Source organism: Lampetra planeri, chromosome 20 (genome assembly GCF_965212315.1).
Source record: "Lampetra planeri chromosome 20, kcLamPlan1.2.h2, whole genome shotgun sequence".
Taxonomy (NCBI): Eukaryota; Metazoa; Chordata; class Hyperoartia; order Petromyzontiformes; family Petromyzontidae; genus Lampetra; species Lampetra planeri.
In genome coordinates this window covers 7,539,875-7,555,682 of record NC_136126.1, presented here as the reverse complement: position 1 = coordinate 7,555,682, position 15,808 = coordinate 7,539,875, and the positions used below count along the sequence as shown (strand labels likewise).

The window sequence follows — 15,808 nt, the reverse complement described above, 5'->3', positions numbered from 1 at the left end:
CAGCGGCTGCGTGTCGTGTAAATTGAAGCACGTTTCTGTCGGAAGTAGTTGATCTCACAAACGGTCTCCGCAAACATTCAATTCCATGGACATTGCCCCATTTTGCACTTTTGTGAATGAACTGCATTACTATACCATGGCGGAAATAAAAGTCCAAACGTCAACTCGTACAACAAAAAGCCAGAAATGTCTTGCTCAAATGGGTTGCAGCGGTGCTTATCTTGTTTCCAGCTCCGAGCCAGTGTTGAAAATGTCAAATTCCTATGACGTGGATGAGTCTCTATAGCACAATCACCATCGACTTCCTCAGAGATACCTATTTTATCGACCCCAAGTGATGAGACAAATGAATCTCCCAACGAGGCTGTTAAATCTTCCGATTGCGAGTCATTTGCTCGCTCTACCGCCGAGCCACCTGGCGGATTGATTTCGCAGCTGATCTCCGGGAGTTATTTTGAGCCGTCAACACCACACTTGGAAACATTGGTGAAAGGCTCACTTTCTCACACAACTCTTGCACCAAACTATGGTGCCAATTCCACCTCCTGGCTTTGACATTGCTCAAACAAACTGCTGTACCATCAACCCCATCAGAACATCAACAGTGCGACTGTGGAGATTTATTTTATACCTACGTGAATTTACCGAAAGAACCAAAGAGTATGGATTCCTGCAGTCACGAAAGCTTCAAATCAAGATAGGATATATTAATCGCGCATTCCATCAACTGCACCGATCGCTAGTTTCTCCAGTGCCTTTAAACCAGGAGATGCCACTCCGCAGGTATTATATGGGTTCTGGTGAGCCACAGTAGTGGTATAAACATTGTGCTTTGGGGCCGTCTATAAATGACGTCACGCGATTTTGGACGATTTTTGACCCCCCCCCTCGCACAGCGTCACAAAGTCGGACCCCCCTAAAATATGACGTCACAAAGCTCTGCCCCCCCCCACCCAAAACCATATTTCCATTTTTAAAATAAAACATGCTTCAAATCGCTTTAAACTATTGTCATTGTCGTGCGTATTTAATGTGGCGCTGCACTCCGATGTTGTAGGAGAAAGCACGTATTAAAAAGGCTTTGGAAAGCTTAAATTTAGCATAAAATTCTCTTGAAAATATTTAACGTCGAACTAAAACTGCAGATGTTCAGAAGATTATATTGAAATTATATTAGAATTATAAAATATTAAAATTATAAAAAAATACTTGAAACTTTGTAGTAGAACGAAGCAAAATGGAGAGTACAATTATAACAATCACATTCCACAGAATGAAAAATGTTCAAATGTATGCTTCTCCATTCTCCCATGGAGAAGCAAAATGCTCCATCGAATAAATAAAAGGTGACCTTGGTCAATTTAAATAATAAAATAGTTAATCAAAATCAGTGTTGTTTTAACAATTCTATATTTATTTAAAGTTGCGCATTTTGATGTGACGTCACCTTTATCTCACCCCCCCCCCCAGGTGCATGACGTCATTTATGGACGGCCCCTTTCATTCGGCAGGCAAAGCCACCATTCAGTGGTGACATCTGGTCCATGGTGCAGCACGCCAAACGTGACCCTCGTCAACGTGCGGCGTTGCATTCCAAGCGACGCGCGGACAAAAAAAACCACACAAATGAAACCCGTCCCTTAACAAGGTTTAATGTGAAACGAGGCATGCCCTTTACAAAGCCGCGTTACCAATTAGACTTCAGTTCTGGAATACCGACCTGCAAAACTTCACCGTCAAGGCAACCCATCCCAGCAGAAGGCAATGTTTGTTGTCAAAAATAAATAATTTAAAACTGGAAAACAAAATCAATATTCCCCTCCATCATATTCTGGTCTCGTATGGCACTACATACGTTTTTGTATACCAACTATCATTCGGAACCCATTAAAATAAATCGACACTTGAGGTTACCATGGCATTATGTTTTTTTCTTTTCTTTTTAAGTGCGCTAGAAAACAAATATTGGAAATGCACCGTGAGAAAAGACCAAAGGGTCCCATTTCAAGTCTCTGCCGAGCACCCTCTACGTAATAAACAGACGTGTGCATCTTGATGGTAAGAAGTCAAATGTGTTCATGAAAAATAAAAGTATTTTTAAGCAGGGCTCGTCTAAACAAGGTCCACAAAGCCATTCCCAAACAGGTAGTAGTCAGTCTGTTTAGCAAAAAGGCATTTTTGGAATTACGTGTGTCCTGTGCTATAGACTGTCAGACAGGACAGGGCAATGCGAAAGATTCAAGTAAAAAGAAAGATTCAATTTCACTGGCTTGAAAGGGTGACAAATGCGGAGTTCAAACACGAGGGTTTGTATGCAGATTGTGTGTCCCAAGTCGTCAGAAATGTCGAATGTGGTATTTTTATTTGTTGACCCTTTGCATCTTAACTGTAAATAAACTATATTCTTTAGGTCTTTCCCAAATAATATGAATTTAATTCCTGCGGTCATGAAATCTTTAAGTCAAGATCTAAATAAACTCCCTTACTCCGTCGTCCTCAGCGACAGTGGACACACTTTCGACGAGTTGTTAAAACGACAGCCGGTGGTTAAGGGTTGAGATGCGTAAAGGAACCTCCCCATCGCCCACCTTACCACTTACATCTACGAAGATTTCTTCCTTCAACGCGAGCACCGACATTCATTGGAAAGAAAAGTACATCTCGCAGTAAGAAAACCCAAACCAAAAAGATAATCCTCCGGTCCTAAACCGAGATGTTGCAGATTTGGCAATGGTAAACAAGCTAATTTATTACGACGACGATGATCATACGCGAACTGGACCGCGGGCCGTGCACTCTGCGTTAAGCGTACAGGAATTTGCGAGCGCCGTTCTTGCAGTGGGGGCAGCGAAGAGAGTTCGTTCACGAAGATGCGCAAACAGCACCCGAGCACAAGGTATGGACAAATACTGCCGCGGGCATTTTAAAGGACGCGCGATATTAAAAACGTCTCCCCAGTGCATCATGCCACTCGGCATGCGCGCAGGCAGTCGTCGGGGCGCGAGCGGGCGCGCGGCAATAATCCTCTAACACAAAATGCAATTTAAAAAAATGAATTCCAGATCATCGTGGGCGAGCACGTGGCGAGGGATGTGGATGGACTTGCAGGCTAACGGCCGAGTCGGTGCGCTGCTTTGTGTACTCGCGCGGCCTCGTCGTGCGCAGACAGCCCCCCTCCCTCACCCCTCCACGTTGGGCCTGTTCGTGCAGCGCCCGCGAGCGACAGTCACACTCCACAGCAGATGGGCGCCACGGGTGGACACCGCACGCATTTGCTGCGGGACTCGGGTTCCGTTTGCCGCGTGCGAGCATCTGCGATTCCAAACACTTCCCGCCCCCTCCACCCCATCTCCACCCCTCACCTCCCTGCAATGGCAAAATCAAATTCGCGTGCGTTCATCGCCAATTGATGCGACCTAATACTGATTTGTTTCTTCTAAACCTCCAGTTAAAAAAAAAAAGGTTTGATAGAAAATCGGACAGCAAGCACCGGTCATGCACTGCTAAGGGGAACACCCAAAAACACAGTCTAGAACCCAGGAGCGGCTAAAAATAATTTCAAAACGTATTTTTGGCAGTTCGAGTGAGGCGAGGACGTGCACAGGTCTGGAAGGGTGCGAGCGCCCCGAAGCTTCGTGACCTCTGCCGTGATCGAAACGTCAATCCTTGGCAGCCGCCGTAGTGTTTAATTTTTCGGCCTTCTCACAAACAGCACCACTCCACCAGCGTCGCACGCATTGGAGCACGCCCAACATCCGGCGCTCTCCACCTGAACCCGTTCGACCCCGGGCTCGCGTCCGGCCAGTCTCGATGTACATCAATTCGTTAACTGCTTGGCAAATGTGAAATTGGCAGAGTTAAAGCACATTGAACACAGTAAGAGAGAGTACTCGGGGAGGACGGCATTATGAACAACACTATATTAACACCGTGTGTATATACACGTGGTTAAATTTTACCCTATTCGCACGCAGTAAAAGGTAGCCATGTGCGTGTATGTACATGTATGGTACTGCATCCAATTTATGTGTACGCAGCATATATTCATACACGTGCGTGTATATACACACAGCAAAAAAAAAAACCAACATAAACTCTACCCTGACAACTCTTGTAAAATCCCTAGGACTTGCCGGGGGGGGTGGGGTTGGGGGTGTGAGGGGGGGGGGCTACGGCACTGGCCGCGCCGTTTCACGTGCGGCCAAAACCTTCCCCTACGACCCCCCCCCCCACCTCCCTGCAGCACATTGAACTCTTGCATCTGGCAACAAGGCCCGGTAAAACCGCCGGGCCAATTGGGCCAGCCAGGGTCTTTGGGGTCGCGGCCGAAGAGGGGGGGGGGGGTGGGCATATGATGAGAGTGGGAGGGAGGGGGTAGGGTGGGGGGGGACGATGGCGGCCAGGTCAGTGGGGTCGGCTGCTGGGCTCGGCAGCGATGCGCGCGACGGGGGAGCTGTAGCCATTGGAGTGGCCGTTGAGACGCTTCATCAGCCCTCCCATGAGGATGTCCTGAATATGCTGCACGATGAGGTTGATGGCCACTGTTTGCGAGAGAACACGGGGCAGCAAAGATGCGTGTCACTTTGGTCGCGCAAGACGGCACACACGTTGATCAGTCATCATCATCGTCGTTTGTCTCGTATACGAAGCAAGGGGGGGGGGGGGGTATGCAACAGCTTTGCAGGTTAATGGGAAGGGCAAGTCGCTCCTAAATGCTCCACAGACTCTACATTTTAGGATAAACGCGTTTCATCAGTTTGACTTTCGCGCAACTTTCACTTCTAACCGAGAGCAGACAGGATGAAGAGTGTCGCACCTGCAGGACTGCAGCCAATGAAAGCGTTTAAAGGCTACAGAAACACTCCGTTGAAGGGACTCTCTTGCCTTGGGGACGCAGGGCCAGAACGCAGTGACCGCTTAAGTTTGACCTACGGATAAAATTGCCGGATTCGTCGAGTCAGTCAATCCACGCGGGGGTCGATTTCCACGAAGTGGGGAGTCCGACGGTCAAAGGCTCAAGGTTTAGGCGGTCATCAAAGGAGATCTCAAGATCACATCCTCCCCCCTCCCTGAATTACATTAACATTAAGAGTACCTTTAAATTAACCATGCGTCTCTTCTGTATGTTACTCCAACCTCTTCAGTATCGCAATCTATTATTATTTTCCAAACCTCTCCCTGCCGTTTCAATGCAATGTGTATTTGTTGCACAGAAAATCCCATTTAGCCAGTTACCCAGCTAGCTTCGGTGGCGACGGCACGCAGCAGCCACTCAGTCAGCAGCCACCCAGGAAACTCGAGCCATAGATCAGTTTTAGTAGTGTGGTGCGTTTATATGTTGCATGCCATTTACTACACACGACTGTCCGTACACTTTCCTTTATAAATCGGTCAAGGCCCCTATGAAAGCGGCGAGGGAGGGGACATTTTTTTTTTCCGGACCAACGTGTTTTGGTGTCGTGCGCATGTTTCGGCACGCTGCACACATGGGCTATAGGTACTGTAACAGCGTTTGCAAGCGCACAAGTAAACGCACGCAACGTGTTCACGGCACCGCACCGGTTCGAGCTCGGCCGCATGAAGGCACTGAACATTTCCAGGTGGACAAGAAAAATCAGCGAGAAAAAAAACTGCTGCGCATGGCGCCATTTACACGCATGGCGCCTGCACGCGTGTGCGCACCTACACGTACACATTGCCCTTTTGGCTAAAGGTTGGGGGGGGGGGAAACGTTTACACGCTTCCAAAAGCGTAACCATGGCTCACGAGTCTGCTTCCCGCGCAAAACAAAAACAAACTTTGAAAAGGACTTCTTCAGTTGGTCACGCCTGTCTGCACTCAGTCGGTTTTGCTAAACACTTTATTTCGAATGCAGATCGGGAAATGTGCGAGTCCATAACGAATCATTATTTATTTCTAAGCCAGACCTTGATTATAGTTGCAACTCTTGATAGTCTTTGGTCTTCAGTTTACAACAGATGGCTCGTAAATACAAACTTCCCCAAATATCTAGCAGGTGCACGACTGCGAGTGCCAAGTGTGAACTGACATCGAAGGGAGAGATGCATGCTGGCCATTGGCCATTCCAGCCACACGATTGCATTGTTAAGTCCCGTGTGCAGTTAGGAGCCTTCAGCTTTCAGCTCCTAACTGCAACCTGTAGTACTTCCATCAAGGCTCCCCGGCTCCCCGGCTCCCCCTTCTCGTGCATCATCAAAATCTCTTGCCAGTGCCCGCGAGCAAACGATTTAAAACAGATTGGCAAATGAACTGGTGGTTCTCTACGACCGTCAAATTGCACGATTCGGCCCTGCACGGACAGATTATCGTCGCACCGAACGTAAACAAAACGTTGGCTCGTGCCCCGACACACTACGATCGTGAGCGTGACGTGACATGCCTGCGCCCCGACCTAAAGAAGCAATCAAGATGGACATCCAGCGAAGACGTTTGCAGGCAGCTCTGGCACAACACACAAATTTAGGCTTTTTAAAAATGTTTGTGATGTATTTGTTCAGATTTACTTCTGGAGCTGTCTGGAACACGCTTCCTTCGATATTAGGGAGCCACTGGAGCTATGCACTTTTAATTAGATTGAAAAACATTTTTGTTCGTGAGAACTACTTTTTGTGTTAGGTTTGTTGCCCCCCCCCCCCGCACCTGCGATTAGCACGGTTGGCTACGTACGGTGTGAAAGAAGTTCAATGTGCATTCAGGTCAATGAGTGCGAGCGCTTGAGAGCGCGATACTGCACGTGTTCCATGTTTGTGACAACCGGCCCGCGATACGCCCACCAGAGTGTGGGTGTGCACAGGTAAACGGTTGTTATTCAAGGGGCTATTGCCTATGTCACCTATTATATATACTTTTTATTTTTAAGGCAGTGTTATTGACGCATACATGTATATATTAATTTCCGATCAAGGTGTGGCAATGACGATTGAAATGTAAACATACATTGGCTGCACACACTGTGCGCTAATTGAAGACAGAGTTCAAAGTACTCCAACAGCTATACACCGAGTGAGCTAAGCACTCATGGACGCACCCCAAGCCTCCGGCACGAGTGAACCCATCTCTCGTGCGGTCTGGGCGTTGCTCGCAAAATACGAAGGCACAGTCCGCCTCGGGAAATCGGACACGACGCCTTCCCTGCATAGCTTCTATAACACCATCGTGTTCGGCGTGTCATTTGCAATTCTGACCATCGCTGCAACTGGCAAGAAGCTGGGTTAAAGGCATAAATATCTTCAATATAAAGACAAAGATACCCCGTTTCGCATTAACAGACTGTAGGGGCAAGTGCTGTTAGCGAGCACCTGTGAAGGCCGGCACGGCACTCGTGGGGGTGGGTGGCCAGCACAAAGCCCGGCCGCCTTCGTCTCCCCAGTGGTGATGTTTTTACACCGCACCAGGTACTCATTTGAGGCCGAGTCAACCTAGGGGAGGCCCAGGACCAGTATTGGCCATGAGTGGGAATCTAACTTGGGTTGCTGGGTTTGTAACGCGGTGCGCCAACCACTACACTACTACTCCCCATATATATTACACACACACACACCAACTGTAATCGAGACATGATAGTGTGCAAGAGGTAGTTGCACTAACTTGGTGGACTGCGGGTAAAGCAATTCACACAATTATTTCCCAAGTAAATGGATGAACAGACACTTGTCCATTTCACAACACATTATAAATATAAATTTAATTACTGGAGCCTAATTGGCCTAAATGCTGCTGGTGGCATGCCTGGCATACTGAAATTGATTCAAAGTTTTGCTCCGTAAATCATGAAACGCCAATAGGCTGCTAGATATGAACAGAATTTCATTGTATTCTTTCACGGCGGAACGTACCCTCGTCTGTTTAACCACACATCCACCAAGGCAGAGTACGCCGATTGTTATACAATTTTGCGGCGTATTGCGATGATTGGGCCCTGAAGGTGATGATGGGAGATCTATCGGCAAGGCAACCGAGTGGTATGTTTACCAGGCCACGATGCTGCCGACTCCTGCCTGCCAAGTCTGTTGTCTATTGTCACTGGACCGGCCAAGTGGACCAACAGTAGAGTGTAGGTAAAAAAATTGAAATAAATTAAATCACGACGTTTCGGGCGCAACACAAGTGTCCTTCTTCAGGTGGGGATAACTTAGCGAAAGCACACTGCACTTAAGCGGTGTGCTTTTGATAATTGGTTTTTTTACCCTTCTATCTGGCAACAAAACTGACACCTTTTTACAAGGAGTCATGTTTGCATAGACCACAATACCTGCAGTCATAATGCAAACAAAAAACATAACTCTGATAATGTGCACTGTCCTTGAAGTTGATTGGTCCACACCCGAGACAGCTTTCCTTAGAGCCTAGTCTCATATGGGTTGGACCAAATGACGCCAAAAGGCGCACAACTCAAAGACAATGCACGATCAGAGTATGAGAGCTCGGGGCAAGCATCTACACTATGGGAACCTCATTTGCCAGTACAAATATGATAATTGGTTTTTTACCCTTCTATCTGGCAACAAAACTGACACCTTTTTACAAAAAACATAACTCTGATAATGTGCACTTCAAGGACAGTGCACATTATCAGAGTTATGTTTTTTGTTTGCATTATGACTGCAGGTATTGTGGTCTATGCAAACATGACTCCTTGTAAAAAGGTGTCAGTTTTGTTGCCAGATAGAAGGGTAAAAAACCAATTATCATATTTTTACTGGCAAATGAGGTCCCCATAGTGTAGATGCTTGCCCCGAGCTCTCATACTCTGATGGTGCATTGTCTTTGAGTTGTGCGCCTTTTGGCGTCATCTGGTCCAACCCATGTGAGACTAGGCTCTAAGGAAAGCTGTCTTGGGTGTGGACCAATCAACTTCAAGGACAGTGCACATTATCAGAGTTATGTTTTTTGTTTGCATTATGACTGCAGGTATTGTGGTCTATGCAAACATGACTCCTTGTAAAAAGGTGTCAGTTTTGTTGCCAGATAGAAGGGTAAAAAACCAATTATCATATTTTTACTGGCAAATGAGGTTCCCATAGTGTAGATGCTTGCCCCGAGCTCTCATACTCTGATGGTGCATTGTCTTTGAGTTGTGCGCCTTTTGGCGTCATCTGGTCCAACCCATGTGAGACTAGGCTCTAAGGAAAGCTGTCTCGGGTGTGGACCAATCAACTTCAAGGACAGTGCACATTATCAGAGTTATGTTTTTTGTTTGCATTATGACTGCAGGTAGTGGTCTATGCAAACATGACTCCTTGTAAAAAGGTGTCAGTTTTGTTGCCAGATAGAAGGGTAAAAAACCAATTATCATATTTTTACTGGCAAATGAGGTTCCCATAGTGTAGATGCTTGCCCCGAGCTCTCATACTCTGATCGTGCATTGTCTATGAGTTGTGCGCCTTTTGGCGTCATCTGGTCCAACCCATGTGAGACTAGGCTCTAAGGAAAGCTGTCTCGGGTGTGGACCAATCAACTTCAAGGACAGTGCACATTATCAGAGTTATGTTTTTTGTTTGCATTATGACTGCAGGTATTGTGGTCTATGCAAACATGACTCCTTGTAAAAAGGTGTCAGTTTTGTTGCCAGATAGAAGGGTAAAAAACCAATTATCATATTTTTACTGGCAAATGAGGTTCCCATAGTGTAGATGCTTGCCCCGAGCTCTCATACTCTGATCGTGCATTGTCTATGAGTTGTGCGCCTTTTGGCGTCATCTGGTCCAACCCATGTGAGACTAGGCTCTAAGGAAAGCTGTCTCGGGTGTGGACCAATCAACTTCAAGGACAGTGCACATTATCAGAGTTATGTTTTTTGTTTGCATTATGACTGCAGGTATTGTGGTCTATGCAAACATGACTCCTTGTAAAAAGGTGTCAGTTTTGTTGCCAGATAGAAGGGTAAAAAACCAATTATCATATTTTTACTGGCAAATGAGGTTCCCATAGTGTAGATGCTTGCCCCGAGCTCTCATACTCTGATCGTGCATTGTCTATGAGTTGTGCGCCTTTTGGCGTCATCTGGTCCAACCCATGTGAGACTAGGCTCTAAGGAAAGCTGTCTCGGGTGTGGACCAATCAACTTCAAGGACAGTGCACATTATCAGAGTTATGTTTTTTGTTTGCATTATGACTGCAGGTATTGTGGTCTATGCAGATGTAGGGCTGTTACAGAGAGCCCGTTATGCATGGCAGCCTATGGTAAACAAGCACAGTGGGCGGGGCTACGTCAGTGCACGGGCAGGTGCCCTCTACGACGTCCGCGCTTCGGACGTTACGATCCCCCGGGGCCCCACCCCTCAGGGAGGGGGGTGTATAAAAGGGGAATGTATCGGGAGGCTCGGGAGTGATGTTTAGCTAAAGAAGAGGAGGAGGAAGACGTCTGAGATAGAGCCCTGGACTCCCCCTGGTACGCCGTCCTTATCAGGACCGCGCAGGCTCGAGCCAGTGGCGTGGTACCAGAGCCAGAGCCAGTGCTGGTCTGGACTCTGGGTACCGGGCCCGACTGACCAGTGTCGGGCCAAGATAGCCTCCCCTAGCCCATTAGTGGAGGACTCAGAGGCAGGCTAAGGTTAGCCTAGAGGTGTGTCCTCAGATAGACGGGTGAGGGGGCCGATACCCCCTCAATTGTGTATGTCACAAAGTTAGTATTCAAATAAACAAGTGTGCCTCCAACTCCGGTGTCAACGAGTCGTAAGCGTTACTACACAAACATGACTCCTTGTAAAAAGGTGTCAGTTTTGTTGCCAGATAGAAGGGTAAAAAAAACAATTATCATATTTTTAGTGGCAAATGAGGTTCCCATAGCGGTGTGCTTTTGCTACCTACGTGACTTTACTGAAAAAACCAAAGAGTATGAATTCTTGCAATCACGAAACTTCAAATCTAGAAACAGAGTGGGGGCTTGCAATCAGACATTGAAATGTTCAAAATCCTGGTTGGGTGTCGACTCGGCCCCATAATCCCCATCAGGGTCAATAAAACGAGCATCACTTCACGGGAAGTCAACAGCGGTCATCCTGTGTACAAACTCGTCCCCACCATAAGAATGTGGAATTTCCGAAACTGGCTCAGAGCCGCGGAAAATCACCTCGACTTCTTGTGTCCTGTGATCGAGGTACGAGTGAGCAGTGCGTGCGTTGCAGATGTAAAGGAAAGAGGACGCGGCTTACCCATGTTCTCGGCACCTCTAGGAATGATGACATCTGCGTACTTCTTTGTCTGATCGAAGAAACACAAACTCAGTGTTGCACATTATCGGCAACCGTGTATTTGAAAAAACAAACAAGAAAAATTATACACATCGGCTTTCGCGACCAGTATTATTCATAATACAGGTTTTTGGGTTAGATCACGTTATTATAAATGTGTCACAACCCTCCATCACCCGACACGGCCAATCAGTAAAAAATATCATGTTAACAAAACGCCAATTAGTTACTTCGACAGTCCACCGGTGTGTTTGAAGAGTGAATTAACAACATTTAGAATTTGAGTAGGACGACGTTTCGCTGGTAATTACATACAGCAGCTTCGGGCAATTTGCCAGAATAGTGATAGCTAGACTTAGCGCAGCCTGGAATCATATTATTAAGTAATATACAATACATAATACAATTCCTTATAGAGGAATCGCATACCAATTAACTGATTACTAATCTATTATATAATTACAATACCCCCCCCCCCACCTCCGCCTCTGATATCAAAACCTGATGGAGTTCAACAATGATGACGTCATCCTGCACTATTTAAGACCTTAAGCAGGTGAATGGCTTCACTATTCTGGCAAATCGCCCAAAGATGCTGGATGTAATTTCCAGCGAAACGTTGTACTACTCAAATTCTAAATGTTGTGGATTCACTCTTCAAACACACCGATGGGCTGAAAAAGTAACTAATTGGCGTTTTGTTAACGTGACATTTCTTACCGATTGGCCGTGTCGAGTGGTGGGAGGGTTGCGACACATTTATAATAACGCGATCCAACCCAAAAACCTTTGTTATGAAGAAAAATGATGCGTGGATCATTTGGTGACGCTTTCAAACCCACTTTTATGCTCGTGACTATTTTTTTAGTTAAACGCATATTACCAGCTTTGACATATGGATAAGAAAACGTGGACATCAATGAAAAAAATGAAAAGTATGCACGGCACGGAAAGCATTTAAAATACTCACGATTGTATGCGAGCACGTTTCGCATCTCAGTGCACCAACATTCGTTAAAATATTTCTACTAAAACCGTGTTGACATGAAACCCAACACCGGCATTCTGACACTGTAATCATTGCCAGCAGATAAGCCAAATACAGTATCGCATTCCATTGGGGGGGGGGGGTGGAAGCCGTCTCATCGCATCCCATCACGTAACAATCCACCACAACCATAACCATTTCATCGGCAGTCACGATTCAGCGTCACGACATAATAATAAAAAATAATAACGTCCGGGTTGTTTGCTGCATTACTTGTTGTTGTGTCACTTGTACGATCCCTTTCGCTCCCTCAGGATGGAACTGAATTTCTGCGCTTCATTTGGACCGAATCGCAAGCAATCGCCTCTTAAATAAAAACGAATAAATGCACGTATCCCTGAACGTTAAGAATTCATCTTAACCATTGAATGATCCCTGTGTGGGTATCACATAGCCGCTATCGTGCACACGTTGCATCCGTGGGAGTTCCGCTCGGGACGTCCCAAAGGGGTGCTGCTGGCGGGGGGTGGACCTCACACAAGAGAGAGGGTTCCACAAGAGGCAGGCCTGGTTTTTGTCGCCAATGAATAAGGGGGCCGCACGCGGCATTCCACACGGGACCTCCAGGTAGGTCCAGATGCACGGTCCTGTTAACCCCTTCCCGAGGCTTCTGCAAATTGCAGGCTGGGTCCCGTTCACCGCCGTATCTCGGAACGAGCCAAGCGGTGAGCGTTGATTTTATTTTAGAGGCATAGCACCGCTGTTTATAAAAGACATTGTACTCAACACAGAGAACTGTAGCGACACAACCACACTATGAAAACTGGTGATAAACTGTGCCACACGCTCTCCCGCACGGCACCAAACTGTTGACGTACATGTACATTAGCCCAATGGGAAAAGGTCAACTGCTGCTGCAACAATTTCTCCACGACGAGGATGCGTACCGGCAGGCAGAACTCCTCGAAGGCCGGCTTGACGAACTTGGTGTACTGAGACAGCACTTGCTCCAGATCTCTGCCTCGCTCAGAAATGTCGCGCAGCACTGCAATGCGAAGAAAGACCACGCGGTCCACCCCACTATGAACCCTTGACCAAGTCACCACAGTCCTGGATTCTACGCCTCTCAAACGATGGCATTTTCTCTAAAACCACGCTGTGAATATTTACCAAACTCTCACAAGTCAGCGTTAAAAGGGCCACTCGTATAAACCACCATGGCTCTGGAAAGCCTCTTATTATAACATTTAATTTAATCAGCATTTAAAAACACACACATTGAAGATAAATGGGTTCGGGAAGTAGGGGGCAGAAGAAACGTGCGAGGAGCACGGCAACGTCAAGTGTTACGTGACGGGCACCGATTGAGCAGGGTCAAATGACAGCTACGAAAGCAAAGGGGCTCAAGGTGCTATTTAGCCCATGAGCCAAGGGGGATTTGGTCGGTACCACCTGGGGGTGGGAAAATTGCTGCCAGAATCCATCAAGGGCAGTGTCGACCATGTTCGACGGGTTTTTACAGATGGTTCACGTTCTTATTTCGTATTACACGCACGTTTCATAAAATCGCAATTGTATGTTTTCTCCCTTTCACGAAATGTTCTATCAAACATACTACGATACCATTTTAAAATGACGTTTCACATACACATCTACCACGAAGGTCTTGCCATCATAAATATCTGTGACGGCGATAATACGCTACGAAAAAATCGTTGGAATTTTTCCACCTTAGATGGTACCGACAGCTATTTTTCAGGCAAACGGCTCAAAGACCATTTAGAAACTTGGACCAGATTTTCACACACTGTTCACCCTCTTATTGGTCGAGGCCGCATGCGGCGCACGGAGAAGGAACAAGTGAGAGACCGAGGGCGCGCGCGGTCTGCGTGGAGTCGCACCTCTCCGGGAGAGCCTCGTGTCGGCATCCATGTCCACAAAGAGCTTCATGTGGAACATGTCCCGGATCTCTTGTAGGTAGAAGACAAGGATGCCCTCAAAGAGCACCACGTCGGCCGGGTACACCATCAACTCGGCCGTCCTGCACGCCACCGCACGCCACCGCACACCACCACCACCGCCGCCACCGTCGTCGTCACCCTCCCACTACGGCCAAGCCCCATGCCTCACCACGCTATTACCACCATTACCAACACCACCACCATCACCACAGCTTCTGAGTGCAACCACCCTCCAACTACGACCAAGCCCCATGCCTCACTTCGCTATTACCACCACCATCACCTTTGGCTTCTGAGTGAGGGGGACAAAGTGATAGCTCGAAAACTTTTTTCCAGCTTTCCATATTTTGCCACAGAAGAGAAGTGTGGGCAGGCAGGCCTTATGTATCCGATCGAATTATTCGTTTGTCATCAGCGATGATCAAGCTACTGCCGGATGAAAGCTTCCACAAATAGTTGTCGATATCCTTCAGTGACAGTTACATTTTTATGCCATTGGCATGATTATGTTGTAAATATATTTTCATTTGGAACTCGTACAGTGAGCAGTGTACCACCTTGTGGGAGACCGGCTCCAGAAAGTCCCTTTTTGTAGGTCTCTTATCGACACTAGGTGGCACATGCATGCATGTACTGTAAAGCATTTTCATCGCATGGTAATCAAACAACAAAAAAAGTCCTCAGCGCAGGAACGGGTCAAATTAAGTGAAATATTTAACTTTCCTAGTGGTTGTTTAGTTCACTGATGATTGAGCCAAGGACAAACTCTCTACCCTTGAATACATAAGGGTAACCAGAGCCACGCAGCAACCACCCCGTTTCAACTCCTGGTCACGGAAAGCTGGAATAATACGGCACGAAAACAGAGTTGTGACTTGCTCTACACTTGTGGAAACTTCCCCATTACTTATCGATAAAAAAAAAGATTCACTCAAGGACCACATTACGAAGGCAGGCAAGAAAGGCAAAAATAAATCAACTACATTATCCATTAGTAGGTGATACGAGCCAGGTAATAAAGAGATGCAAAGCATGAGACAGGAAGAGTTTATCTTTTATGAATCCACTGCCCCGGAAGCACTAGACCACGTGGTGCTTAATTGAAAGGCGAGGCCAGGGTTTAATTTCTCACTGAATGTTTTCCGGGTCACTGGTAGATGTTAGTCACAGCCACAGCGAGAGGTCCGATGGACACGGTGGTCTAGGCGTGGAATTATTTTTCCACGTCGCAGGAACGGACAAACCTCAGCTGAAATTAAGCCCTGGAGGGTGACCCTTACATTGAAGCAACCCCCGAATAGTGATGTGATGATGGAACTGCGATACTGTCCACCCCCACCCCCTCCCACCAGTCCCTTAAGAGCACTGAGAGCATCTGTAACAAAGCGAGAGAAGACGTGTCTGTTGGTGCAAGCTCACGCACACCTAACGTGCGCGTATCGGCACAAGGTGTTCAGGATTTTGGGAGTGTTGTAAAACTGCACCTGGCATGGCTGTGCATACTTTCTGCTCATGGCCTATAATTTTTTTCAGACATCGTCAGAACCATTGAGAATTGATGGCGGCAGAGTTAAAATAAATATATGGGATTGCCAAACCGGTCGATAAACTTATGGCTAGTTACACTACTCACTTAAAACTGCCCC

General features: G+C 46.9%; 1 protein-coding gene across 2 annotated transcripts in view; it reads right to left on the bottom strand.

Moving 5' to 3' along the window:
- Nucleotides 1-1,636: 1,636 nt before the first annotated feature.
- UCK2 (uridine-cytidine kinase 2) overlaps nt 1,637-15,808 on the bottom strand; it is a 29,362-nt gene continuing 15,190 nt past the window's right edge. For both annotated transcript variants that reach the window (XM_078603464.1, XM_078603465.1), the window contains 4 exons: nt 14,103-14,242; nt 13,149-13,246; nt 11,175-11,223; nt 1,637-4,541 (listed from right to left, as the gene is read on the bottom strand). In XM_078603464.1, the coding sequence (XP_078459590.1) occupies nt 4,405-4,541; nt 11,175-11,223; nt 13,149-13,246; nt 14,103-14,242 (424 nt within the window). In that variant the 3' untranslated portion in view covers nt 1,637-4,404. The remainder of the gene's footprint in view (nt 4,542-11,174; nt 11,224-13,148; nt 13,247-14,102; nt 14,243-15,808) is intronic.